The sequence below is a fragment of the Osmerus mordax genome, chromosome 11, assembly GCF_038355195.1.
Source record: "Osmerus mordax isolate fOsmMor3 chromosome 11, fOsmMor3.pri, whole genome shotgun sequence".
Taxonomy (NCBI): domain Eukaryota; kingdom Metazoa; phylum Chordata; class Actinopteri; order Osmeriformes; family Osmeridae; genus Osmerus; species Osmerus mordax.
In genome coordinates this window covers 17,338,090-17,363,199 of record NC_090060.1, presented here as the reverse complement: position 1 = coordinate 17,363,199, position 25,110 = coordinate 17,338,090, and the positions used below count along the sequence as shown (strand labels likewise).

Here is a 25,110-nt window from a genome sequence, read left to right as displayed (position 1 = left end):
GAACATGTACGGGTGTGTGTGTGTGCGTTTGAGGGTGGTGTTGATGGAGAGATGTGGAGTATTTACATTTACAATTACATTTAGTCATTTAGCAGACGCTCTTATCCAGAGCGACTTACAGTAAGTACAGGGACATTCCCCCGAGGCAAGTAGGGTGAAGTGCCTTGCCCAAGGACACAATGTCATTTGGCACGGCCGGGAATCGAACTGGCTACCTTCATATTACTAGCCCGATTCCCTAACCGTTTAGCCACCTGACTCCCTGACTAATTACAAGGACAGGATTGGATTAAAGCATCTGCTGTAATTAATCCCTTTTACCAGTCACAGTAAAAGAGCAGTGAGATTCCAGTTGTCACTGATTCAGTTGTTGTTTTGCCTTCTCACCACTAACCACTCAGCCACAGGGCAAAATATGTTTTCTTGTGTATTTTTTCTTTACTTCAATTATATATATATATTTGTTTTTCTTTTCTCTTTCTGCTCCTTTTTTCAAACAAATACAGTGATACATACAGAAATCTGCAAAGTGCAACCTTTCTCTTTCTCCATTATCAGTGTTGTTATAGTACATGGCCCCTCCCCCATCTTGTGAAGACAGTAATGTCCTTTGAATTGTAACTTCAACATGAAAACAGATATTCTAAGAGCCTTGTATAACCCCCCCCCCTCCCCCGAGTTATCTGGCCCTTCCAGAGACAGCAGGACTCCAGGGATTGTGGGCAGAGCCCCCGTGTTAGGTTGACTAATTCTGCACCATTCAGCTACTCAGGGCTACTGAGCACAGTGACTATGCCACCAGGGAGCTGAAGTGAATTTCTGCTCTCCTCGTGCGCTCCAGTCCTGGGCTCTGCCAGACATGATGAAAGGGCAAAGTCTGTGCCCAGTACACCCCTCCCCCCTGCGAGACAGCGTCAGAACCTTCTAGACCAGTCCGACCGGTTCTACAGGGCAGACCGCCATGTTTCCAGGCGGGCACAGATGAGGGAAGGACGTGTTCCCTTTTTGGGTGAGGCGCAGGGGAGGGATTTGGGTGAGGCGCGGGAGAGGAGTTGGGTGAGGGATTTGGGTGAGGCGCGGAGGAGGAGTTGGAATCTCAGGAGACAGACGGCACCAGCTCTCCTGACACACCCGATTTCCAAGTCTGGAGATTCTAGAACATTCTAGTTGTTTACCTGTAAGCTCCAGGGCTCCAGCCTGCATCTCTTGCACTCTCACCCACATGACAAATAAATAAATAAATGTAAAAGACATCATGCCTACCTCGTGCAAACAGACAGCCTTTACAGCACTGACAAACGAAGGCATTAGCCAAACAACCGACAGTTTGAGTGTGCACGTGTCAAACTATTATAGGCCACTAAAGACTTAAACCTTTGAGTTTCATGTTTGTATACAACTGTGTGGTGGCCGTTTCTGATTCCTGATGGCGCAGCATTCATCTTCTTATAACTAACTCACTCACTGTCCTCACTAAGTGTAAAATCAACAACTTTTCTTTTGACATTTCTGCATATTTTTTTTATTTATTACAAAACGTAAAAATCCCATTGTGTGCTTGGAACATTAGACGACACAGGAAATGTATATTCCGGGGGTTCTGCAGGGTAAACAGACACTGAGTAGGTGTATCAACTGAGGTATGGAAAGAGGAAGAGAGAAATAATCTGAACACAAACAAGCAGGAACGTGTGTCGAAACGTTTACCAAACTTCTGTCTGCCAGACATTGACGAATGATTTGATTTTGGGGGTATTATGATTTAGAGTCTGTGTCTGTGCGAGTGTGTGTGTAAATGTGTGTGTTCATGTGAGTGTGTGTTTGGGACTGTGTGTGTGGGACTGTGTGTGTCCCACTCTCTCCACAGGCTGGTTCACTTGGGGCCGAAATAGTCCACCACCCCGCTGCCCCTCCGACCGTCAAAGAAGAAGAAGTTCCTGTGTGGTGTGTCCCTCTGAGAGAGAGCCTGCGGGGACAGGGGAGGGAGGAGGGGGGGAGAGGATGGGGGGAGGGAGGAGGGGGAGAGAGGGGAGGGAGGAGGGGGAGAGAGGAGAGGGAGGAGGGGGAGAGGGAGGAGGGGGAGAGAGGGGAGAGGGAGGAGGGGGAGAGAGGGGAGGGAGGAGGGGGAGAGAGGGGAGGGAGGAGGGGGAGAGAGGGGAGGGAGGAGGGGGAGAGAGGGGAGAGAGGAGGGGGAGAGGGGAGGGAGGAGGGGGAGAGAGGGGGGAGGGAGGAGGGGGAGAGAGAGGAGGGAGGAGGGGGAGAGAGGAGGGGGAGAGAGGGGAGAGGGAGGAGGGGGAGACGTTGATATCAGCACAACACCTCATCACACACAGACTGACAAGGTGTCGCACGCACATCCCTAAGAGAGCAGAGGCCCATCTCCCTGAGGTGTGTGTGTGTAGGTGTGTGTGTGTAGGTGTGTGTCGTGCTTGGCGCTGAGGGATCTGCGTGCCATTCGTTGACTTTGCCCGGCGAGACGTCAATCGTCAGTTGCAGATAGTTTCATCATTGTCGCTGTGGAGACAGACTGGCCTTGTGCCCCTCTTACAGAGAGGTCTGGCCTGTACCTGTAACTCTAATACTCTTACCTCTCTCCTTCCCCTCCCTTCCCTTGCCTTCCCCTCCCTCTCTCTCTCTCTCTCTCTCTCTCCCCCTCCCTCCCTCCCCTCCACTTTAAACAGCCTTAAAACTCTTCTACTCTAACCTACCTAACTTAGCCACCAACTCATCTCCTCACCAGTTTATCTAGTAATCTTTGATAGCCACTAACTCATCTCCTCAGCTGCCAGACTAGAGGCCCTCTGGCCCAGATAGACGTCCTAACTTCTCATCTCCATTGTGATCGTCAGAAGAGAGGGGGGGAGGGTGGGCCGGGCGGGGCCACATCCAACCATCGCACAGTTCTGGATTTTACCCAGAATCCAGCAGGGCGGCCAGCTGTCTGGTGATTGGCCGTCTCTCCTTCCGCAGCTTGGCCCTCTGCGAGGGGCACTTTACTGCGGGCCGGGCGGTGACGTTGGGGGTGTTGCTATGGGAATGGCGGGGCGTTGCTATGGGGACGGCGGGGAATTGCTACGGAAACCCTGTATCCCTGTAGCTGTTGTTGGTCAAACACAGTAACGGCAGTGTTGGCCCGACACTGTGCAGGTGGCTGGTCACTGTCAGCTAGGCAGCAGAGGGGCGGAGCCTCACCTTGACGACTTCCTGTCCCAGGACTCCGCCCACCACAGCACACACTGGAGACATCTCAGAGAAGCAGTAGCTAGAGGGGAACAGAACACACATGGTTAATGTTGTGGTGTGTGAGAGGGAGTGTGTGTGCGTGTGCATGTACAGTGTGTGTGTGTGTACAGTGTGTGTGTACAGAGCGTGTGTGTGTGTGTGTACAGTGTGTGTGTGTGTGTGTACAGTGTGTGTGTGTACAGTGTGTGTGTACAGAGTGTGTGTGTGTACAGTGTGTGTGTGTGTGTGTACAGAGTGTGTGTGTGTGTACAGTGTGTGTGTGAGTGTGTACAGTGTGTGTGTGTGTACAGAGTGTGTGTGTGTGTGTGTACAGTGTGTGTGTGTGTACAGAGTGTTACCTGACAAAGTCATCTGGCAGCACATCACTGCTGACCCCCATGACCTCCAACACGTCATCGCGGATCTGGAGCAGCAGCTGGGAGTCCGACGCAAAGGTTTCTGGGTAGGGGTCGCGACCTTTGTCTGTGCGGAACTTCAGGAGCACTGCGGAGAGATTGTGAAAACTGTGTTTTCAACTGTTCAACAGAATATACAGACCACACATAGTACAGTAAAGGAACATTCTAATCAGTGTCCATCAAACAGGCCGATAATCAGTTGTGTGGTGATTCTATCAAATGGCTACTATCTCGACAGGCACGTTTACCACATCATAGTTAGCCTACCCCCTCAATGTAGCTACATAGCGATACACTGCACGAAACTGTCCCAATGTTGACACACAACTTTCACTGGGTCCCAGTCCCATGGAGGAGGAAAACAACAGCGGTTGCTACTAAAGACAGCGGTAACTGTTGCCGCGGTAATAGTAGCTTTGTTATTTAAAACATGCGGGCACTTGGGGCACTATATATAAATGTAAGTGTAATGTAAATATCCCATGTCGTGATTCTCGCCGACAAATCAGTAGTCTGCAGTGTTTTCACATAGATGTTTTGTGTCTCCTGGGACCAGATTTGCTTTGTCAAAAGATGTAGGCCTATATGTCTTCTGATAATGTTAATAAAAAAATAAAAAAAGATTGTCAGATTTGTCAAGCCGGTACCATAGTCAGGTCATGGAATCAGCATCCACCAACTAAAGGCTGGTAAAATATGCAAGAAGCAATGAGATGTTCTACACTCAACAGCCCTAAAACAAATCTATTGAGTGGCTGGTCAAGTTTTAAAGTTTACTAGCAAAAAGTTAATTTTGCACCCTTCATCCAGTGGAAAAGTGCCAAAATACTTAAGTGGCTGTTTCTACAACTTACTTTTCAACTCGGTCTGTCAACCATAGGCGTAGATTAAATTTTACACATTTTGAAAATCACACACACATTAATAAGAAAATCATATTTACGGCCGCATCCTTAGTTATATATATCAAAAAGATGTCCCGCCCGCATATGAAAACAAGGCCACACCCCTGCACTCAACGATGGTGTAGAAATCAGGTTCCAGTCCCCAGGAACGGATCTACAGCTGTTATGGGGGACGTGGCTGTTCACGACTCACAACCACAAACACACTGGGAGGATGCCTTAGGGCCTCAACGTGAGTGATATTAAAAAGGGGAACACACTCTCGCTCTCCCCCACACTTCCCCTTAGTCCGTCCATCCACCGCTTCACACAGGCCAATCCTCCCACTTCTGTTTCCACTACGCTGCTACACACACTCAAAAACTAACAAACACACACACACACTCAAAAACTAACAAACACACACACACGCATCACACATGCATAAATATTCCCTCACCCACTCTCACTGAATGATGCAAGCGTTTGCCAGTCAGGTAGGCATTCAAACAGCAAATTCACTTCTACTACTACAGGAAAATGACACCTGGAACATTGATAACATCTGAGCATGTATATAGCCCCTAGTTAGGAATAAACTCAATCAAAGTATAGGGAAAGTGTGAGCACATGACTGACTAGAGCTTCTTTCTTTTCAGCTCTATCAGAGAAGCTGTTTTCACGTCTACTCAGGTGTGTGTGTGTGTGTGTGCGCGTGTGTGCGGTTTTGCGTGCATTAGCAGTGCAACATCTTTTGTGGTGAGTCTTATGGTGTGTGTGTGTGTGTGTGTGTGTGTGTGTGTGTGAGAGAAAGGAAGGTGCTGTAAGAGGGGAAGTTAACACTTCCCTTTGCACATCTCCTAGATCACACGCACACACACACACGTGTCTAATTATAGTAACAATCTAATACTGGCTCACACCTCGGAAAATAAACTCAAAAACAGACAGATTTTCTATTTCCACACTGGCTGCGATTGAGTGGCATGAGCCACTGCCCTGTGCCAATCAGGGCAGTGCAGAGGAGGTGGAAAGTTCATCTCATTTGCTGATATTTTCTAGGGGAATGAGCCAGGTAGATGTCATTGCACATGACTGGCCAAGGATAGACGGGCCGTGATGGAAACTATGCAGACAGGGCTGAAATAACTCCCCAACACGAGAGGAACAAGACGTTACACTGGAACCATGCAAACAATGCAGAACAACATCGTGGCATTGTGGGATATGCGGTCCTTACCGTGCAACAGGAAGTAGTCGGAGGGGGTGCGCTTCAAGCTGCTCTGGGCCTTCTCACTCGTCCAATCAACTTCCAGAGCCTCCTTTAACGAACAGAAGCTGCTCATCTGTCAGATGAAATGAGGGAAAAGGAGAGGAGGGGGGGGGGGGGGGGGGGACAGGAGTTTATTGTTAGGAAATAGTGTGCCTCTTGTCATTCCGCTAAATGACTTTAATTGTTTTCCTTTATCCTTATTTAAGTAATAAATTCACAACTTTTGGGATGAGGAGTAAAGCTCCCCTGCATGTGAACATTGCAGGGGAGGTGAAGGTGTGAAGGTGCCATCTGCAACACCACCTTCTTGATCATGGTGGTCTCGCTGGGGTCCACCTTGGGCTTCTTGGCCTCAGGCCCATCACGAGGCTCCTCGCTGGGCTTCACCACCTTGGGCTTCTCCCTGGAGGACGAGCACAACCATGAACCACAACCAGGAACCACACCCATGAACCAGAGAACCAGACAGCAAACAGGCCAGACAGCTCAAACGGGGACACACGCACAAAGACACACACAGAGCACACATACACACACACACACACAGAGAGCACACACACAGAGCACACACAGAGAGCACACACACACAGAGAGAGCACACACACACAGAGAGAGCACACACACACAGAGAGCAAACACACACAGAGAGAGCACACACAGAGAGAGCACACACACACACACACACACACACACACAGAGAGAGCATACACACACACACACACACACACACAGAGAGCATACACACACAGAGAGAGCATACACACACAGAGAGCACACACACACACGTACTCCACATAGTTGTGTTCTCGGCCGAGGTTGGAGAACATGTATCCATGGTAACCAAAGACATCGCCGCAGAACACCTTGATGTTCCGCTGGGAGCAGAGCTGGTCGACCCGCACCGACAGATCCCTGGAACAGCCTGTCAGACACACCTGGAGAGGAGGATTAACGCCATCAGGACTACAACTCCCAGCGTGCAACAGTGGGAGTCCACCTGGACTACATGTACTGTACGGCTCAGGGCCTGTTTACACCGGATTTACACCAGCAACCTCTTCTGCAGTCCAATGCTCTAACCACTGAGCAATCCCCTCCCCAAGGGAGGCGAACACACAGGCCCCGCAGGTCACCTGACACACAGGCCCCGCAGGTCACCTGACACACAGGCCCCGCAGGTCACCTGACACACAGGCCCTGCAGGGCACCTGACACACAGGCCCTGCTGCAGGGCACCTGACACCCAGGCCCTGCAGGGCACCTGACACCCAGGCCCTGCAGGGCACCTGACACACAGGCCCTGCAGGTCACCTGACACACAGGCCCCGCAGGTCACCTGACACACAGGCCCCGCAGGGCACCTGACACACAGGCCCCGCAGGTCACCTGACACCCAGGCCCTGCAGGGCACCTGACACACAGGCCCTGCTGCAGGTCACCTGACACACAGGCCCCGCAGGTCACCTGACACACAGGCCCCGCAGGGCACCTGACACACAGGCCCCGCAGGTCACCTGACACACAGGCCCCGCAGGTCACCTGACACACAGGCCCCGCAGGTCACCTGACACACAGGCCCCGCAGGTCACCTGACACACAGGCCCCCAGGTCACCTGACACACAGGCCCCGCAGGTCACCTGACACACAGGCCCCGCAGGGCACCTGACACCCAGGCCCTGCAGGGCACCTGACACACAGGCCCCCAGGTCACCTGACACACAGGCCCCCAGGTCACCTGACACACAGGCCCCGCAGGTCACCTGACACACAGGCCCCGCAGGGCACCTGACACACAGGCCCCCAGGTCACCTGACACACAGGCCCCCAGGTCACCTGACACACAGGCCCCCAGGTCACCTGACACACAGGCCCCGCAGGGCACCTGACACACAGGCCCCCAGGTCACCTGACACACAGGCCCCCAGGTCACCTGACACACAGGCCCCGCAGGGCACCTGACACACAGGCCCCGCAGGTCACCTGACACACAGGCCCCCAGGTCACCTGACACACAGGCCCCGCAGGGCACCTGACACACAGGCCCCCAGGTCACCTGACACACAGGCCCTGCTGCAGGGCACCTGACACACAGGCCCCCAGGTCACCTGACACACAGGCCCTGCTGCAGGGCACCTGACACACAGGCCCCGCAGGTCACCTGACACACAGGCCCCGCAGGTCACCTGACACACAGGCCCCCAGGTCACCTGACACACAGGCCCTGCTGCAGGGCACCTGACACACAGGCCCCGCAGGGCACCTGACACACAGGCCCCGCAGGTCACCTGACACACAGGCCCCGCAGGTCACCTGACACACAGGCCCCGCAGGGCACCTGACACACAGGCCCCGCAGGTCACCTGACACACAGGCCCCGCAGGTCACCCGAGGACAGCAGCTCAACAAAACGCTGTTGTTGTTCACCAACAGGGCCTGCCTGGAGGGGTGGTGCTGTGAACAGGGTGTGGCGGGGACAATGACATTAGACACAAGTGACCCAAGGGCTGGGTCCACCTTATCCAGCTGACCAAACCCAGCACAGCCCTAGGACACAGATAAGGATGTGTGTGTGTGTGTGGTCCTGGGAGCAGTCAAGCATCTCTAAAGTTCACCTCTTATCAGGCTGTATGGCAGAGGACAGCTTGTTCTCATGCTTTGCATGCATCATCTCTTGCATCAGCCAAACCAGAACTGCCACCATGTCTGCTTGTGAGACTAGGATAACAGGCTGGACCATTCACCCAGCACCCTCCTCATCTCAGAACACACCACCTCACCAGACCCCTCCCACAACCATCACATCAGAGCACGCAGCTGTCGGCATGTCTGCCTGCCTGACAGCATGCCTGTCTGCCTGCCTGACAGCATGCCTGTCTGCCTGCCTGACAGCATGCATGTCTGCCTGCCTGACAGCATGCCTGTCTGCCTGACTGTCTGTCAGCATGTCTGTCTGCCTGACTGTCTGTCAGCATGCCTGTCTGTCTGCATGTCTGCCTGCCTGACAGCATGCCTGTCTGCCTGCCTGACAGCATGCCTGTCTGTCTGCATGTCTGTCTGCTGGTCTGTCAGGGGGAGAAGGGGTAACAGTTGGGTCCCTTGAGCTGTGAGAACCACCTGCTCTCTCTCCCCCCCTCTCTCTCTCTCTCTCTCTCTCTCTCTCTCTCTCTCCTCTCCCTCTCCCTCTCCCTCTCCCTCTCCCTCTCCCCCCCCCCCCCCTCTCTCTCTCTCTGGGTACCAAAGCACATCCTCCTAGCCAATCCCTCAGTTTAGGCAACAGCATCCAACGAGGCAGACTGCCCCCCAAAATCACACATTTACAAACCAGACATCCTTCAACAGCTTCCCAGCGTTGAGCATCAGACGTATCCGTTGAAACAGATCAAAGTGTTTTAGAAGCCACCTATCCCCCCCCCCCCCCCCCCCCCCCCCCTACTGAACTTCAGATGGAACCCCCCATGGGAACGATGTGGTGGTTCTCCATGGCAGACTGGCTTGGAAGAGCAGCTTTCACAGCACAGGTGCGATGTAGGGACCCAGGGGGGTTTCAGACAGGCTGTCTGCACAGAGAAGCTAACCATTAAAAACAAACAAATATAAAAGCGATTTCGAGAAATGTGTTTTGACAATTATTACTAAGCTTAAGGTTATGGGTATTGGTTTCGTAATCGATGTTTGAGAAAATCTACTAGAACAAAACTAAAGAAATATCAAGTTAAATCCTATGGCAATTTTTTTGGGAATTTAACAGAGACAATCAAATTAGTGCAAAACAAGCAGTCTGGAGTTTGGCTCTTCCTCATATAAATACAGGAACAAAGACCTGCAGCCATATACAGCACGGTGTAGAGGCGCCATCTAGTGGACACAGAGAGAAACACAATCCAGTATCCAATCTGATTAGATACTTGGTATCATGACAAGTAAAGAAAAACATAACAGGGTGTGTTATCTGAGGGCGTGTCTCAATAACCATACTACCCTACTATTAAGTATGCCAGAAGAATATTGGGTACGTCCCAATTCATAGCATGTCACGTGCAGCATGGCAGACATACCAGGACGTCCTACTGCATCTGGTTGCAATGTTATGATGAAGTAGAAAGTTGTTAGTTTGATGCGCTTTTAATGTGTCTACATGGTCTGTGCTGTACCCCAAATGACCTCTCAACATTAAAGTTGTCAAAAACAAAATATGTTGTAAGGGCAGCTACAGTACGTGCTAAAAAAAAATGTCAAAAAGAGTGTGAGTAGAGACTTGGGGGTCACTCCCTTACCGCATCGAACTGCAGGAAGAACTCGTCACGCTTGGTGTCAACGCGCTCCGTGTCTGCCTTCACTTCCACCATGGGGTTGAGGTACTGAGCGCGCTCCAGAGAGGCCTGGGCTCGGTTGGTACCCCTGGCTGTCACCGGAATGAGGAACTGGGCCCTTCCAGACTCCTCTGTCACCTGGGGCAACCGACAGAGGAGGGACTGGGTCAGTTAAGACATCCGCGTGTACGGAGAATCAACGTTTACGGTGACCATCCGACCAAACGCGTCGACATTGTGTGAAGAGGGTCTTAACTGGGCGTAGCGCCGTAGTTCGTACCTGCTCGTGGTCCAGCATCGTTAGCCCCTTGACACCAGCCAGGATGAGGTTCTTGGCCACCTCTGCCCCGAGACCCCCCATGCCCACCAAGAGCACGCGCGAACCTCGGAGCCTGGCAGACACGTTTAACAGAACCAATAGACAGACAAATAAGTACAGTGTAGACGGGCAATAAGAATCATGAGTTTGATACTAGTAGACGAGCAAGCTTTCTATTGAACAAGTTAGCTAGCTAACGTAAACAAACTGACCCTGGGGTAGTAACTTTTGGGTCAACGTTATCATGGCTTTGCATAGATGTATATTGACCTCTTAAATAAAAAGAAAACTGGCAAATAATTAAATAGCTAAAGCGGCTAGATGGACAGCTAGCCACTTTATAAGAAACAATAGCAGCTAATGCTGTTAGCCGTCTATCTCTACCTCTTTTGTGCATCTAGACCCCACAGTCGAATCTGCCGGTCATATTGGGCAGCTTCTTCTTCGCTGATTGCGTCTTCCCTCTCAATCATGTCAATCATCTCGGATTCCTTTAGAAATATTGATTATACGTTTTTCGGTACTGAATGTTTGTAACGAGATAGCTATTTCCCCTTTAAAACACGGTGGAAGTCCCGCTGAGACTGATTTGAAAGGACGCTAAATGATGACGTTGCAGCCACGGCATGAAACGATCAGCGACAAAGAAAAACAGTGTTTTTCTGTTATGATTTAATGTTAAAGAAGAATTGTAATGTTTAATGCGATATTACAATGTTTTATAATAATACAATATCTGTATTATTATTCAAATGTCTTTGTCCTTTGCCTAATAGCGAAGTTCTTTTTCTTTTCTTTTTCTCAGAGTGAGTGAATCAAACAACTTCGGTAAATTTCGTAGACGTATGACCGACGTTGTGTGCTGTCGTCATCATCGGAAAAGTCCGCCCCCTCCAAGTAGTCTTTGGAGAAGACGGCCAGCCATTTTAGTGAATGAGCTGGCTTTCACAGCGCAACTGTAGGACGGAGAACCTCAGGACTCATATTCAACCTATTTCTCTTACAACTGTTAGTGGGAATTGACTACTATGAACTGAAACTCTTCCTAAAAACAATTAACCAGTAGATCCAAGTGAAGTGACGCATAAGCCAGTAGAATCCAGTGTCGAGTTGTAATTTTTTGCACCTCAATGTGTAGCTAGAGGAAATGGCTGTGGAAAGCATGACTGTCCATCCAAACTCCCCAACAACAACCAACCACGAACACAACAGCCTTCTCACTGATGAAAGGTCGAGTAATTCTACAATCATATTTCTACCAAACTATTTATTTGTCCTGTGCTTTTTAGGTATAAAAAGCACGGGATTTCTTTTTCCTTTTTTCTTTCAAAGGGATAAAGTCGCCTTTTTTTCTGGGGAACAAGTACAGAGGTAACGAACGCCATGTTGAACCGATGCTCAACGCAAAGTGGAAAGTCAAACATAAACCTGGAATATATAGTATTTGATAATTACTGAGGGATCAATTTTGTCCACGAAGAAAAAAAAAAGACCATCAGTTCCATCAACTTCTCCAGAAAAGTCGCACCATCTAAAGAAAAGATTCAAGTGCTTGCTAGCTAATTTTCCACTATTGCAATGTCACAAGCTAATTATAAATTTAATGTAGTTAACGTATATGGAAACCTATGTAAATTAACAGTAGACTTCTATATTGTAAAGAATAGCCCCACAATAGAGCAGTGTACATTTATTAGCGTGCTGTTTCACTAACACCAAGCAAGCTGAGAAAAATGGACAATCAGCTAACAAGCTAACGTTAGCCAGTCTGACTAGCTAGCCTAGTTTAGTTAAATTACAGTACTCTTCATGGCTAAGTTAGCCAGAACCAGTGCCCGCCTATCATTATCTTGAACAGATTTTTTCAATTTCCCAATTAGTGTTTATTGAAAGTTTCAGGTCAAACTTCTCATATGAATTACTTGGTTAACTAACTGCCAGGAAAACATGTTGGAAATTGATGTGTTAGGGCCCCAGCTAGCTAGCCAACTAGCTAGACGAAGCTAGCTAGCTGGCTAGCTTGCTACGCAGTTAAAAAGTATCACGATGGGGGAGGTGAAAACCATAGATGACGGTACTAGTAGCTTGCCAATTGTATTTTCGTACTCACTTGATACGTTCATATCAGTTATTAACTCTCCCCATAATGTAAACAATTTAATATGTATTATTGGATACAAAACGAGCTTTTCATTAAACGGACAGGCCCCGTCTCTACAAACTTTGGAAAATGTCTACATTTTACGATAGTAAATCGATTATTCTGTTAAGGCCTTAATACACGGTCATCGTCGAGGGCAGTTTGATATTTTCTCAAATGTGTTTTACGATGTTAACCCCTCTTCTCCCCAGCAGGACAGCCGAGTCAGCCATTTTAGATTGTGTTCCCTAATAACCAACCCAAGCCCCAGAACTTTGTTAAACGTTTGCAAAGCATTCCAGAAGTGAAAAGTGAAGTAAAACACAAAAGTTCCCCATCTATCTAACTCCCTGCTTGCCACGTTTGTCTTATGTTCCCCAATGCCACTCCACCCGTACTATAAGTTCCCCAAATTGCTCAGGGGTTTTAATGCCAATAGCTGGAAAGTGGTAATAATGACATTGAGTGCCAAAATAAGATGATCTTGTTCTTGTGAGTAATGGCCATAATTTGGTACCAACACATTTTTTTGCAGTCTTTTATGTTCACTCATTTATTGAAGAATATAATCTGTATATGTATTATTATGCATGAGCATGAATGATGTAGTACATTTGAAATTGTATGTTTAAATTCGAGAACAAGAACGAAGATAGTTACTTTTTCCACAGCCCCAAACTCTGTCATCCTATGATTGGGTGTAGCAAGTCAGTGCATGATAAACCTCTAGTCTAGGATAGTCTACTAATGTTGCTGCTACATGTTGAATCAGAGATCAGTCACCATGTGGGAGATCACAAAGCCCTTTTTATTTAAAAATAATTACCGGCGTTGGTGTGGGGCTGTTTTTATGTCATGAACGTACTATGTGAAATGTCAATTTAGGGCTGAGTAATTATAAACAGTTGGATTAGGATTTTGGCTTCGGACCACAGATTACTTTGTGTGATTTACACCCCCACTCAGAGGCTAGTGGCTGTGTGTATTCACAGCCTGGCTGAGGAGACCAGGGACACCTCTGTTGGGAACAGTATGACTGGAATCTGGTCTTGGGATGGTCCTGGCGTGTCCAGTATCAGGCAGAAGGGAGGCCAGAGTTTGTATGTGACATACCACTAGGGTAGAAGGACTGCTAGACGGTTGCAGTCAGTAGAGTCGTTGTTATCACCACGCTTTCCTGTTCCCCACATGCTGTCTCTTTGTCTGTCTGACTGTGTCTGTACGTCTGCCTGTCTGTGTGCCTGCCTGTTTGTAAGTCTTTAGGTCTGCCTGACTGTCTGTCTGGTTATATGTCCGCCTGTCTGTCTGGCCAATAGAAACCCACTCCTCTCACCATGAAAGGCCTCCTTGTGTGTTGTACTGGATTATCGTGTGTGCGTGTCACAGTCGTGGCAGGACATGATTTACTGGTTAGCTTAGCCAGAGTTTGATCATTGAAGGGATTGTCTTGGTGGTTGAGTGACCAAACAGGTTGTGAAAGAAGATAGGTTTTAGTTGTCGTTTGTTGGTTGAGTGAGTAGTCCATTATCAATAGAAGTCATCGTAGGATTTGCCTGTGTCTGTGTTGCGAGCTTGGCTTGGTAGATATCAGATCTTTGGTGGTTTAAAGGAAGTCAGGCCTAGTTATCCGAGGAAGTGGTTTGATGAGCAGGAGATACACTGTTGATGCTCGTTCACGTCTTCAAACTAAAAACACCAGCTGAGACACATCACCATTTCTGATGGGCCCTGAACCCCGATCTAAACAAAAAACATGTCATTCAAACTGTCCACCCTTTCTCCATGAATGCCCCCTCTCTCCCACTCACACACACTCCGTCTCCTTCTCTCGCTCGCTCTCCAAAAGAGATGACCTTCAGCTCTCCAAGCCGCTCTCCAGCCCTCACAAACAATGGTTATCTTTTATGATTGATTGATTTCGCACAGATTAATAATTAAAGGATCGTCTTATGTATTCACAAGCGTGTGAACATAGCAACAAGTCCTGACTGACCAAAGTCCCATCAGCTCCTGCACCAGCACCCTCACTGTAACCTCCGTCACAGATCATATTTAGCACAGTTACCAAACAAGTTGCAACATCTCAAAGTCTGGGTGATGTCCAGAGTGTAGAAAGTGTTGGAACTAGAGGGCCTTTTGGGTGAGGGCTGGTGGTGTGGTTAATGTTTACATTTAGTCATTTAGCAGACGCTCTTATCCAGAGCGACTTACAGTAAGTACAGGGACATTCCCCCGAGGCAAGTAGGGCGAAGTGCCTTGCCCAAGGACACAACGTCATTTTGGCATGGCCAGGAATCGAACTGGCAACCTTCTGATTACTAGCCCGCTTCCCTAACCGCTCAGCCACCTGACTCCCGTTGACTCCTGACTAATGTTTCAAACACACACACACACACGCCTACAAAGCACACACAGCTGAGCAACCATTAAGAATTAAAATCTTTTTTCCCTTTCAAGCATGGCAAAGTTCCACCCCTCTGAGTTGTGTCCCCCCCCCCCCCCCCTTCACAATGCTCCGATTGGCTCCTAAGAATTCCTATTCTAATGACTGTCTTTCTAACCCTGGAAGTAAACATGAGCTGTGTAAAGCCTTGCAGTGATCCCCCTGGGCTAGTTGTTGACGTGTTCCCCTGCCTACTGTCTTCCTCAAGGCGAGAGGACGGGGAGCTGGAGGAGGGAGAGCTGGAGGATGATGGAGGGGAGGTGGAAGAGGAGGAGCCCAGCGGAGGAACAGCAGCAGCAGTAGGAGGAGATGGAGGAGAGGATGATGGAGGTGCAGCAGCAGCAGCAGCAGGAGGAGGAGGAGGGGGAGGAGGAGGGGGAGGAGGAGGAGGAGGAGGAGAGGAGGCACCCCCGCCAGAGAAACGGCGCCGGAGCAAAGAACGCCATGCCAGCCCCTCAGACGAAGACAAGGCGCACCGCCGCAAGAGGAAGAGGAGGAAGGAGAGGGAGCGGGAGAAGGAGAAGAGGAGAGCCAAGAAACGCCGTAAATCCAAACACAAAGTAGGTTGTGTGTGTGCTCCCCAACCAGCTCAGCTGCATTCTCTCCCTCCATGCACCCTGACCTCACACTCCGTGTGTGTGTGTGTGTGTTCCAGCGCCATGCCTCGTCCAGTGACGACCACTCAGACTTCAGTGATGATTCAGACTACAGCCCCAGTGAGAAGAGGAAATACAGGGACTACAGCCCCCAATACCCTCCCCCGGTAGGCACACACACACACACACAGGATGGGAAAGGAACCCCAGACCGTTTAGTGTAGCACCTGACACCTGTATCTCTTTAGATCTCTAAACTTTCAACTTCCATCCTTGTGTGTACCACCCCCCTCTCTCTCAGTCTCATGCAGGCTACCCTCCCCCTCCCCCGTCGGGCCACGGGGGCCCCCTGCCCAAGAAGGGGGCCGGGGGCGGCGGGGGCTACATGAAGATGGACAAGGCGGGGGGCTACGGGGGCTACGAGGACTACGAGGAGGACACCTACGAAGGGGAGGAGGACGAGGACATGGTCGACCAAGACTACGACGACTTCGCCAAGGAGCTCAACCAGTACCGCAAGGCCAAGGAGGGGGGCGGCGGGGGCGGGACCACCCGCGGGGGCCGGGGGAGCAAGGCAGGAGCCAGAGGTGATTGGACTGTGGTTGCTAGGCTTGTTGCTGGGCGGATGTGGCAGGGGGTTGATCTGAAACTGGTCTTCAACCCTGGTCCTCAGGGCCCACTGGTCCTGAGGTCCAGACAGCCTTGGGTTGAAGACCACTGAACTAAAGTACTGACCGTGTTTCCTGGTTCTGTGCCTCTCTCCGTAGGGGGCAAAGGTCGCATGAAGAACCAGAGGGGGCGTGGCCGCGGAGGCATGAGGGGAGGGAGAGGGGGTAGAGGAGGAGGAGGAGGCCGGGGTAGGGGGGGAGGTGGACGAGGAGGAGGAGGGGGAGGAGGAGGAGGAGGGGGGGGGGGGAGGAGGAGGAGGAGGAGGAGGTGGAGGAGGGAAGATGGGAGGAGAGAACGATGATGGAGAAGGAATGTACGGAGGAGACGACATGGAGGTGAGTCAAACACCATCCCACTTTCACTGAACACCAAACAAGCATGTAGAGTCGTCCTGTGTGCGCGTGTGTGTGTGCGCGTGTGTGTGTGCGCGCGTGTGTGTGTGCGTTAACACAGTGCCAGTGTGAACCAGAGTAGAGTTCTTCTCTGAGAACCTGTTGGTTGGCTGTGTGGAGGCGTGACTCAACTAGCTTTGTGTTTTCAGCAGTACGGGGAGGACGACTATGACAACATGGCCGAGGATGATTATGACGACTACTCCAAGGACATGAACCCGTACAGGAAGAAAGACCGGGGCAGAGGTGAGCTCCCGGGCCTGGCGTCCCAGCATGCACCTGGTCTGAACACAAGCAGACAGCATGAGGACAAGTCGACATGTTAACCCTGTTTGCTCATTCTTATTTTCTCTCTTCGGTTTCCTTCACTCCTCCTCTCCCCCCCACACCCCTCTTCCTCCCTCCTCCTCCTCTTCCCTCTATTCCCACCGTCAGGAGGTAAAGGCGGTCGCGGGCGTGGCCGGGGTAAAGGTGGGCGTGGCATGAATCGGGGCCGAGGCCGTAACCGAGGGCGTGGCCGGGGCGGAGACCAGGGTCACGACGAGGACAACAATGGAGACATGGAGACGGGGGTGAGGGGACACCACCATGTGCCCTGCTGTGTGTGTGTGTGTGTCCTGCTGTGTGTGTGTGTGTCCTGCTGTGTGTGTGTGCCCTGCTGACTGTGTGTGTGTGTGTGTCCTGCTGTGTGTGTGTGTGTGTGTGTGTGTGTCCTGCTGTGTGTGTGTGCCCTGCTGACTGTGTGTGTGTGTGTGTCCTGCTGTGTGTGTGTGCCCTGCTGACTGTGTGTGTGTGTGCCCTGCTGACTGTGTGTGTGTGCCCTGCTGACTGTGTGTGTGTGCCCTGCTGACTGTGTGTGTGTGTCCTGCTGTGTGTGTGTGCCCTGCTGACTGTGTGTGTGTGTGTGTGTGCCCTGCTGACTGTGTGTGTGTGCCCTGCTGACTGTGTGTGTGTGCAAGCAGGACGGAGGGGGAGGAGGGGGGCAGAGGAGGACTGATGAGAAGCAGCAGGATAAGAAGGGGAAGGCCATCTGCAAGTACTACATAGAGGGACGCTGCACCTGGGTGAGAGAGCAGCACCACACACACACACATGTACACACACACACACACACACACTGTACTGTGTGTGGTGCGTTCTCACTGTTGTGTCCTGGTCCGTATGTGTCTCCAGGGAGACCACTGCAACTTCAGCCACGACATCGAGCTGCCCAAGAAGAAGGAGCTGTGCAAGTTCTACATCACAGGCTTCTGTGCCCGCGCCGAGAACTGCCCCTACATGCACGATATCCTTCACTTACAGAGAGAGGGGGTGTGTGTGTGAGAGTGTGTGTGTGTGTTAGAGAGTGTGTGTTAGAGAGTGATTGTGTGTAAGAGAGTGTGAGAGAGAGACCGTGTGTTGGTTCCTGGGTTCCTTGACTCCTGGCTGTACGTGACTTCCCCTGCAAGCTGTTCCACACCACAGGGAACTGTGTGAACGGGGATGAGTGCATGTTCTCCCACGACGCCCTGACGGACGACACACAGGAGCTGCTCAACAAGGTGAGCCCTCCAGTCCTCTGATTGGCTCACAGCCCTCCAGTCCTCTGGTTGGCTCAAAGCCCTATCTGTCTGTTTAATCATCATGCTGTTCTCTGTCTTAAACACCTTCTCTCTCTTCCTCCCTCTCTCCCTCCCCCCCCCAGATGTTGGCGGAGGATGCTGAGGCAGGAGCGGAGGATGAGAAGGAGGTGGAGGAGCTGAAGAAGCAGGGGATCAACCCCCTCCCCAAGCCGCCGCCCGGGGTGGGCCTCCTCCCCACGCCCCCCCGGCCGGGCCCCCCCGACAACTCCAGCGCCGGAGACTTCTGTCCCTCAGGAGGGGACTTCGGCCCCCCGGGGCCCCTCCAGGGCGGGCCCATGCCCCCCAGCGGTCCCCCAGGCCCCATGTCTGGTCCCGGCCCCTGTCCCGGCCCCCCTCCACCTTGCCAGGACGGCGGGGGTCCCTACCAGGGCCCTCCCAACCCCAACGGCCCGCCCCCAAACATCGGCCCCCCTCCCCCCTGCGGGGGTGGAGGCAAGAAGATCCCCTCCCTGTTTGAGATCAAGGTCCAGCCCACCGGACAGCTGGCCCAGAAACTAGCCGTCAGGTGAGCACCGCCTGCTAGGTGTGTCGTGTGTGTGTGTCCTCTGTGTGTGTGTGTCCTCTGTGTGTGTGTTGTGTATGTGTGTCCTGTCAGTGTGCTGTTAAGTTTTAGCACTGTTGATAAATCAACACAGAAACATTGTAGTGTCTGTGTAGAGTTGTAGAGCAGGTGTCCAGCCAGCGTGCTAACCACCAGACTGTCTCCCCCCCTCCCCAGGAGTCAGACCCCCGGCTCCACCCAGGGCCAGACGGGCCCCCCCGGACCCCAGGGCCCCCCCAGTGGCCCCCCGCCCCGCTTCCCCGGCCCCCCTCCCCCAGGGCACCCCGGCATGATGTCACCGGACATGCAGAACATGGGAATGGGCATGAACCAGGGGCCCCCCTCCATGGGACCTGGGCCCCCCATGATGCCGGGCTTTGGCCCAGGCGACGGGCCCCCCATGGGGGGCATGACACCCCCGGGTCCTGGGGGTAACTTCTTTGAGAACTTCTTCAACCAGCAGCAGAAGATGGAGGGCGTGCTGGAGGAAGGTGAGGGCTTGAGAGGGAGAGAAGAAGCAGTGCTGCTGGAGTCAATATCGTCCCGCTGGACGGAGACGTTGTGTTCGGGTGGAACGATACTTTTGGCTGCCTGTGTTTTCTTCTTCATTTAGTGTTTGGGAGCTGTGGATTTCACTGGGCCTGCTCTTGTTTCTTAATGCTAAACCAAGACATGTTAATTCTGTCTCTCAATGTGTTCCAGGATAAACCCTTGTGTAGTTTTTATTTGTGTAGTATTGTTACGAGCAGTATCTCACGTGCCCATAGAACTGCACCTAAACCCTGGAGGAAGACGAGCAAAGCTGACGTCATGTTAACAACTTGGAATTGTCCTTTCTTTCTCCCTTTCCCCCCCTCCATCTCTCTCTCCCTCCCTCCATCTCTCCCTCTCTCTATCCCTCTCTCTCTCTCTCTCTCTATCCCTCCCTCCCTCTCTCTCTCTATCTCCCCCAGGTGATGACTTCCAGGGCTTCGGAGGGATGAACGAGAAACCCGGAGGAAACTTCGGCGACCAATTGTGTGGCTCCATGGGCGTGTCCGACGGTCCAGCCAATGGCGGGCCGGGCGGGCCGCCTCCGGGCGTGTCGGTTCCGGACTTCCTGCCCCCGGCCCAGCGGGTGCTGTTCCTCAGGATCCAGCACAAACAGCAGGAGGAGGAGGAGAGGCGCAGGCTGGCCGAGGGGGGAGCGGAGAGAGACATGGAAGGTACTGGAGCCTCACACACACACACACCTGGATATACTGACACACACACACACACCTGGATATACTGACACACACACACACACACACCTGGATATACTGACACACACACACCTGGATATACTGACACACACACACCTGGATATACTGACACACACACACCTGGATATACTGACACACACACACCTGGATATACTGACACACACACACACACACCTATAGATATACTGACACACACACACACACCTATAGATATACTGACACACACACACACACCTTTAGATATACTGACACACACACACGTGGCTATACTGACACACACACACACACCTATAGATATACTGACACACACACACCTGGATATACTGACACACACACACACACACCTGTATATACTGACACACACACACTCACCCAGTCTCACACACACACACCTACAGGCCCCGACTGAACTACTCACACACGCCCAGCAGAACTGGCGTCTTTGTTCCAGACTGGGGCCAGAGCTGGTTTATAACCCAGCAGTGTTCTCTCACATCCTGGGGAGATTCCTGTGTAGCGTCCTAGGAGTGAGCTTTCAGGACAGAGAGAAATATAAATATAGAGGATGTATATATACATATGTATATATGCTATATATGTGTGTGTGTGTGTGTGTGTGAGAGTACAGGAAATGTCTCTCTGGCAGCTCTGACCTCAGCGCTGACCTCTCAGCAGAGTAAACATCCTGTAGGCCCTGGTTGTGCAACACTCTCTCCCTCCTCTCTCTCTCTCCCTGCCTTCTGTCTTTCTCTCCCTCCTATCTGCCCCCTTTCTACCTCTCTCTCCCTCTCTCTCTCTTTCTCTCTCTCCCTGCCTTCTCTGTCTTTCTCTCCCTTCTATCTGCCCCCTTTCTACCTCTCTCTCTTTCTCTCTCTCCCTGCCTTCTCTGTCTTTCTCTCCCTTCTATCTGCCCCCTTTCTACCTCTCTCTCTCTCTCTCTCTCTCTTTCTCTCTCTCCCTGCCTTCTCTGTCTTTCTCTCCCTCCTATCTGCCCCCTTTCTACCTCTCCCCCCCTCTCTCTCTCTCCCTGCCTTCTCTGTCTTTCTCTCCCTCCTATCTGCCCCCTTTCTACCTCTCTCTCTCTCTCTTTACTACTTCTTTCTCCCCCCTCTTGTTTCTTGTCTTCATCTTAATCGTTGGTTGTGAGGCACCACAGCTAGATGGTGCTGTTGCTGTGGAGACAGCAGGGGTCATGGTGCTGTTGCTGTGGAGACAGCAGGGGTCATGGTGTGGGGGCTGTGTAGAGACTGGTGAACCTCTCACGGTGTTGTCAGCAGGGCGAGAACAGACCTCCTTTATTATAATAGCCAAGGTCTTGTTATACAAGCTTTTTAAAGACGGTAAGATAAGTTATTTTTAAGTAAGTTAGGCGGTTTTTCCCCTGCAACTCTGTGCCATGATGAATGTTTCAGTGAAGGTCGAGGATGTTCAGCTGACGATGTTTAACGTTAAAGACGTGTTTTCCTTGTTGACTGAGCGCTGTGTCCTCCCCCCCCCCAGGAGACTCGGCTAACTGGTACTCCAGCGAGGACGAGGACGGTGGCGGCAGCGTCACGTCCATCCTGAAGACGCTCCGCCAGCAGAGCCAGGGCCCCCCCAAGCCCGAGGGCCCCCCTCTCGACCCCCGCCGCCCCAAGGGCTCCCCCGCCCACCCCCCCCACCGCCCGGCCGACCCCCGTCTCGCCCGAGACCCCCGCCTCCTCCGCTCATCCGACCCCGACCCCCCGCACCCTGCCCCCGCCCCCGCCGGGCCCCCCGCCGACCCCCGTCTGGCTCGCGTCGCCCCCGCGCCCGCCCCCCCCCGCCCATAAGCCCGAACCCCCCCTGGTGTACAAGCCCCCGCCCCTCACGGCGCCCCCTGCGGAGGAGGAGGAGGCGGAACGTGTGCTGAGGGACAAGCCGGTGCCCATCCCCCTGGACCCCCTAATGGGCATGGCCCTCAGAGACCCGCGCTGCCAGCTGCAGCAGTTCAGCCACATTAAGAAGGACATCCTGCTGCACATGCCCCCGTACGCCAAGACCATCACCTGGAACCCCGAGGACCTGCTCCCCCTGCCGCTGCCCAAGCAGGACCTGCTGCCCCTGCCCCCCGGCATCCCCCCCGTCTCTACCCTCAACCCCCGCCTGTCCCGGACGCAGCAGCAGCTCCACACCGCCCTCCCGCCCGGCCCCCCCGCCCCCCTGGCCTCCTCGGAGCCCCCCGCCCAGCCCCCCTCTTCCTCTTCGTCATCGACCCTGCCCGACTTTGAGCTCCTCTCACGCATCCTCAAGACTGTCAACTCTGGGCCCCCCCAGGCCGCGCCCCCCCTCATCCCCGTCCCCCCTCCCTCGGGTCTGCTCGGCCCCCCTCCCTCCCTCCCCGTCCCCCTCGACAAGCCGGTGGACCCTCGCATGGCCCGCAAAGCCCCTCCCGCCGACCCCCGCCTCCAGCCCCAGAAATCTGCCCTGAAGCAGCCCTCCTCCGAGCCCCCCGCCCCCACCCCCGCCACCCCGGCACCTCCTCCCTCAACCACCGGCTCCTCCCCCGCCATCGCCCCCTACGACCCACGGCTGCTGTCGGCGGGTGGAGTTGGGCGTGGCGTAGGGGGCGGGGCTTCGGTGGGCAGCAGCGTGCTGAGCGGCATCAGCTTGTACGACCCCCGGACTACCAAACCAGGAAGCCCAGGTTCCGGCCCTGGTAACGGCTCCAGCACCCCCCCGACCACCACCACGGCCGAGCCCAAGCCCAGTGAGCTGCCGGCGGGCAAGCCCAAGGCCAAGGAGCCCCTGTTCGTCCGGAAGTCAGCACTGGACCAGCCGGAGCCCGAGAAGAGCGGCGAGCCGGCCACCGACCGCTACAACAGCTACAACAGGCCCCGACCCAAGCCTGCACCCTCGCCTTCCCCCGCGGCCCAGGGAGGGCCCTCCGCCCCTGGGTCGGCTGCGGCCGGGCAGGGCCCGCCTGGACCCGGCGACCAGGCCCCCCCCGCAGGCGTCCACAACCTGCCCGTGTCGTCCCTGTTCAGCCTGGTGAAACAGGCGGCCAAGCCCAGCGGGGGGGGGAGCCCCTTTGGAGGGAACAGCCCCGCCCAGCCCGACCCCACCCCCAGTGAGCAGGACAACGCCTCTCTAAAGGACGTTTTCAAAGGCTTCGACCCCACGGCTTCCCCCTTCTGCCAGTGACCTTTGCCCTCTGGACCCATCCTGTCTACCTGGGTCACAGGGCTGAGCGCTCCTCTGACCTGCTGTTTGAGCCGTGTGAACATTAACGGGTCGTGGAAGAGGAGGGGGGGGGGGGCTGGTTGGACTGCTGACAGACTTGTGACCTGTTGCTTGGTCGTGTGCACTTTGACCCCTGGCCTGGTCAGGTGACCCCGTCATGTGACCCGCCAGCTCCCAGTGTTTATCTTCAGATTCTATTACAGACTTCGGGGGAGGGAGAGAGAGAGAGAGAGAGAGGGGGGGAAATCTCTATTTTAAAACAGACAGGATAATGTATAGATATATGTGTTTGTCTTTACCAGGTGTCCCTCCCCGCTGAACGAGAATCCAAATCTGAGGGCAGTGAAGTGCATCTTGGTCGATGCTCTTCACCGTCTCCTATGCATTTATAACCCCTCCTTCCTGTGTCCTCCTCACCCAATCAGCTGTCTGCTCTTTCTGAGTCCCCGCCCCTTCACCTGTCCATCAGAACAATTACCGTTAATCATTCGTTCTTCCCTCGTCCAATCACAAGACTCGGACAGAGAACATGCACTGCCACGCCCCTCTTTCTGCAGATATATATCGAGGTGTTATAAACGATATGAAATGCGTTAACGATTCTTTGGTCTTGTTTTGCTTTTCTTTAGTTCTTTTTTTTTCTTTTTCTTTACAAATAATTTCCAACGTTTGTTTCTCTTCTGACTGACAGTGTCGTCTGTCAACTACTAGAACTGGTGTCGGTCATGTTTTAACTTTTTAACACATCTGTCAAAGTGTGTGTGTGCGAGCGAAGCGAGTCTGTAACCTTATCACTAGGCACATAATCACTATAAACTGGACTGGGTTGGGCGCCATGGCAACGCTCCGACACAACCCGTCAGACCCCCTGTGTTGCCCTAGGGCTGTAACCTTAGCAACCTCCGGTTCTCCTCGTCTGAATGTCAGGCTTGGGGGAGTAGAGGTCAGGGGGTCATCCTTGAAGTTCACACCCCTCACAGCCCCTCCCCCCCCCCCTCACAGCCCCTCCCCCCCCTCACAGCCCTCCTGCCCCCCCACAGCCCCCCCCCCCACAGCCCTCCTGCCCCCTCACAGCCCCCCCCTCACAGCCCCCCCCAGCCCTGCTACCCTCGAGAACACAACCGTATCTGTCCTTCTGTCTGTCACACGAGTGAAATATGATCATTTTAATTTATTATTTTTTATACTTAAGACATCTGCCTCCCTTGCTACCTTCTGTCACATCTAATCATTTTATATATTATATTTTAGGTGAATATGTTGTCTGTTGCAGGTGGCTGAGAGACTTGGCCTCTCCGTATTTGTAGGTAAAACTTCAAACTAATAAAATCCGCTCTCTGAGGTGACCTGAATCAACATGAAAATCAAGTATATTGAATTGTTTTTGTTTTTCTAGTGTACTGTCCTCATGGCTTGACTGCACTGTAAACAAGTCCAGATTTGAGGCCAGGTTCTGTTTTGTAAGCGCCCGTTCGTTGCAGGCGAGATTGTTAAAGTATTTAATAAAGACGAGATCGACCAGCTGAACTGTGCCACTCTTCCTCCTCTTCCTCTTCTTCCTTCTATAACATAACAGGGTGACGTAACAGCAGTGTGATATAACGTCTGTGTAATATTACAGCCGGAGGATATCATGATAGCATGGTAAGAGGCGACCCAGACATGAAGCACTCTTGTCTTACATACTGGAACAACCAGAGCCACTAGTGGCCACAGCAAGTTAGGCGCCTTCACTATCGAACGTATCAGCAGGGCAATACCAGAACACAACATAACCATCATGAAGTGATGTCTTCTTCTGTGGTGGGAGGGAGGTGGTGACCTCCTGCTGTTG

At 52.7% G+C, this 25,110-nt stretch overlaps 2 protein-coding genes across 2 annotated transcripts; one reads left to right on the top strand and one right to left on the bottom strand.

Annotated features, from left to right (window-relative positions):
* Positions 1-1,506: 1,506 nt before the first annotated feature.
* sae1 (SUMO1 activating enzyme subunit 1) lies at positions 1,507-11,008 on the bottom strand. Its single transcript, XM_067246447.1, has 9 exons — positions 10,813-11,008; positions 10,390-10,501; positions 10,074-10,247; positions 6,588-6,733; positions 6,102-6,201; positions 5,766-5,871; positions 3,582-3,726; positions 3,193-3,262; positions 1,507-1,966 (listed from the first exon to the last, which is right to left on the bottom strand). Exons 1-9 carry the CDS (start codon positions 10,908-10,910, stop codon positions 1,874-1,876), a joined length of 1,044 nt encoding a protein of 347 aa, XP_067102548.1. The 5' UTR covers positions 10,911-11,008; the 3' UTR covers positions 1,507-1,873.
* Positions 11,009-11,382: 374 nt separating this feature from the next.
* Positions 11,383-24,275, top strand: zc3h4 (zinc finger CCCH-type containing 4). The gene is given in 16 exon segments (XM_067245790.1): positions 11,383-11,658; positions 15,220-15,571; positions 15,667-15,774; positions 15,909-16,176; positions 16,375-16,476; positions 16,526-16,611; positions 16,821-16,914; positions 17,104-17,240; positions 17,631-17,732; positions 17,842-17,953; positions 18,100-18,209; positions 18,353-18,795; positions 19,009-19,322; positions 19,785-20,036; positions 21,576-21,870; positions 21,872-24,275. Coding segments are annotated over 16 exon segments (4,224 nt in total). The 5' UTR covers positions 11,383-11,575; the 3' UTR covers positions 23,238-24,275.
* The last annotated feature ends 835 nt before the right edge of the window (positions 24,276-25,110 follow it).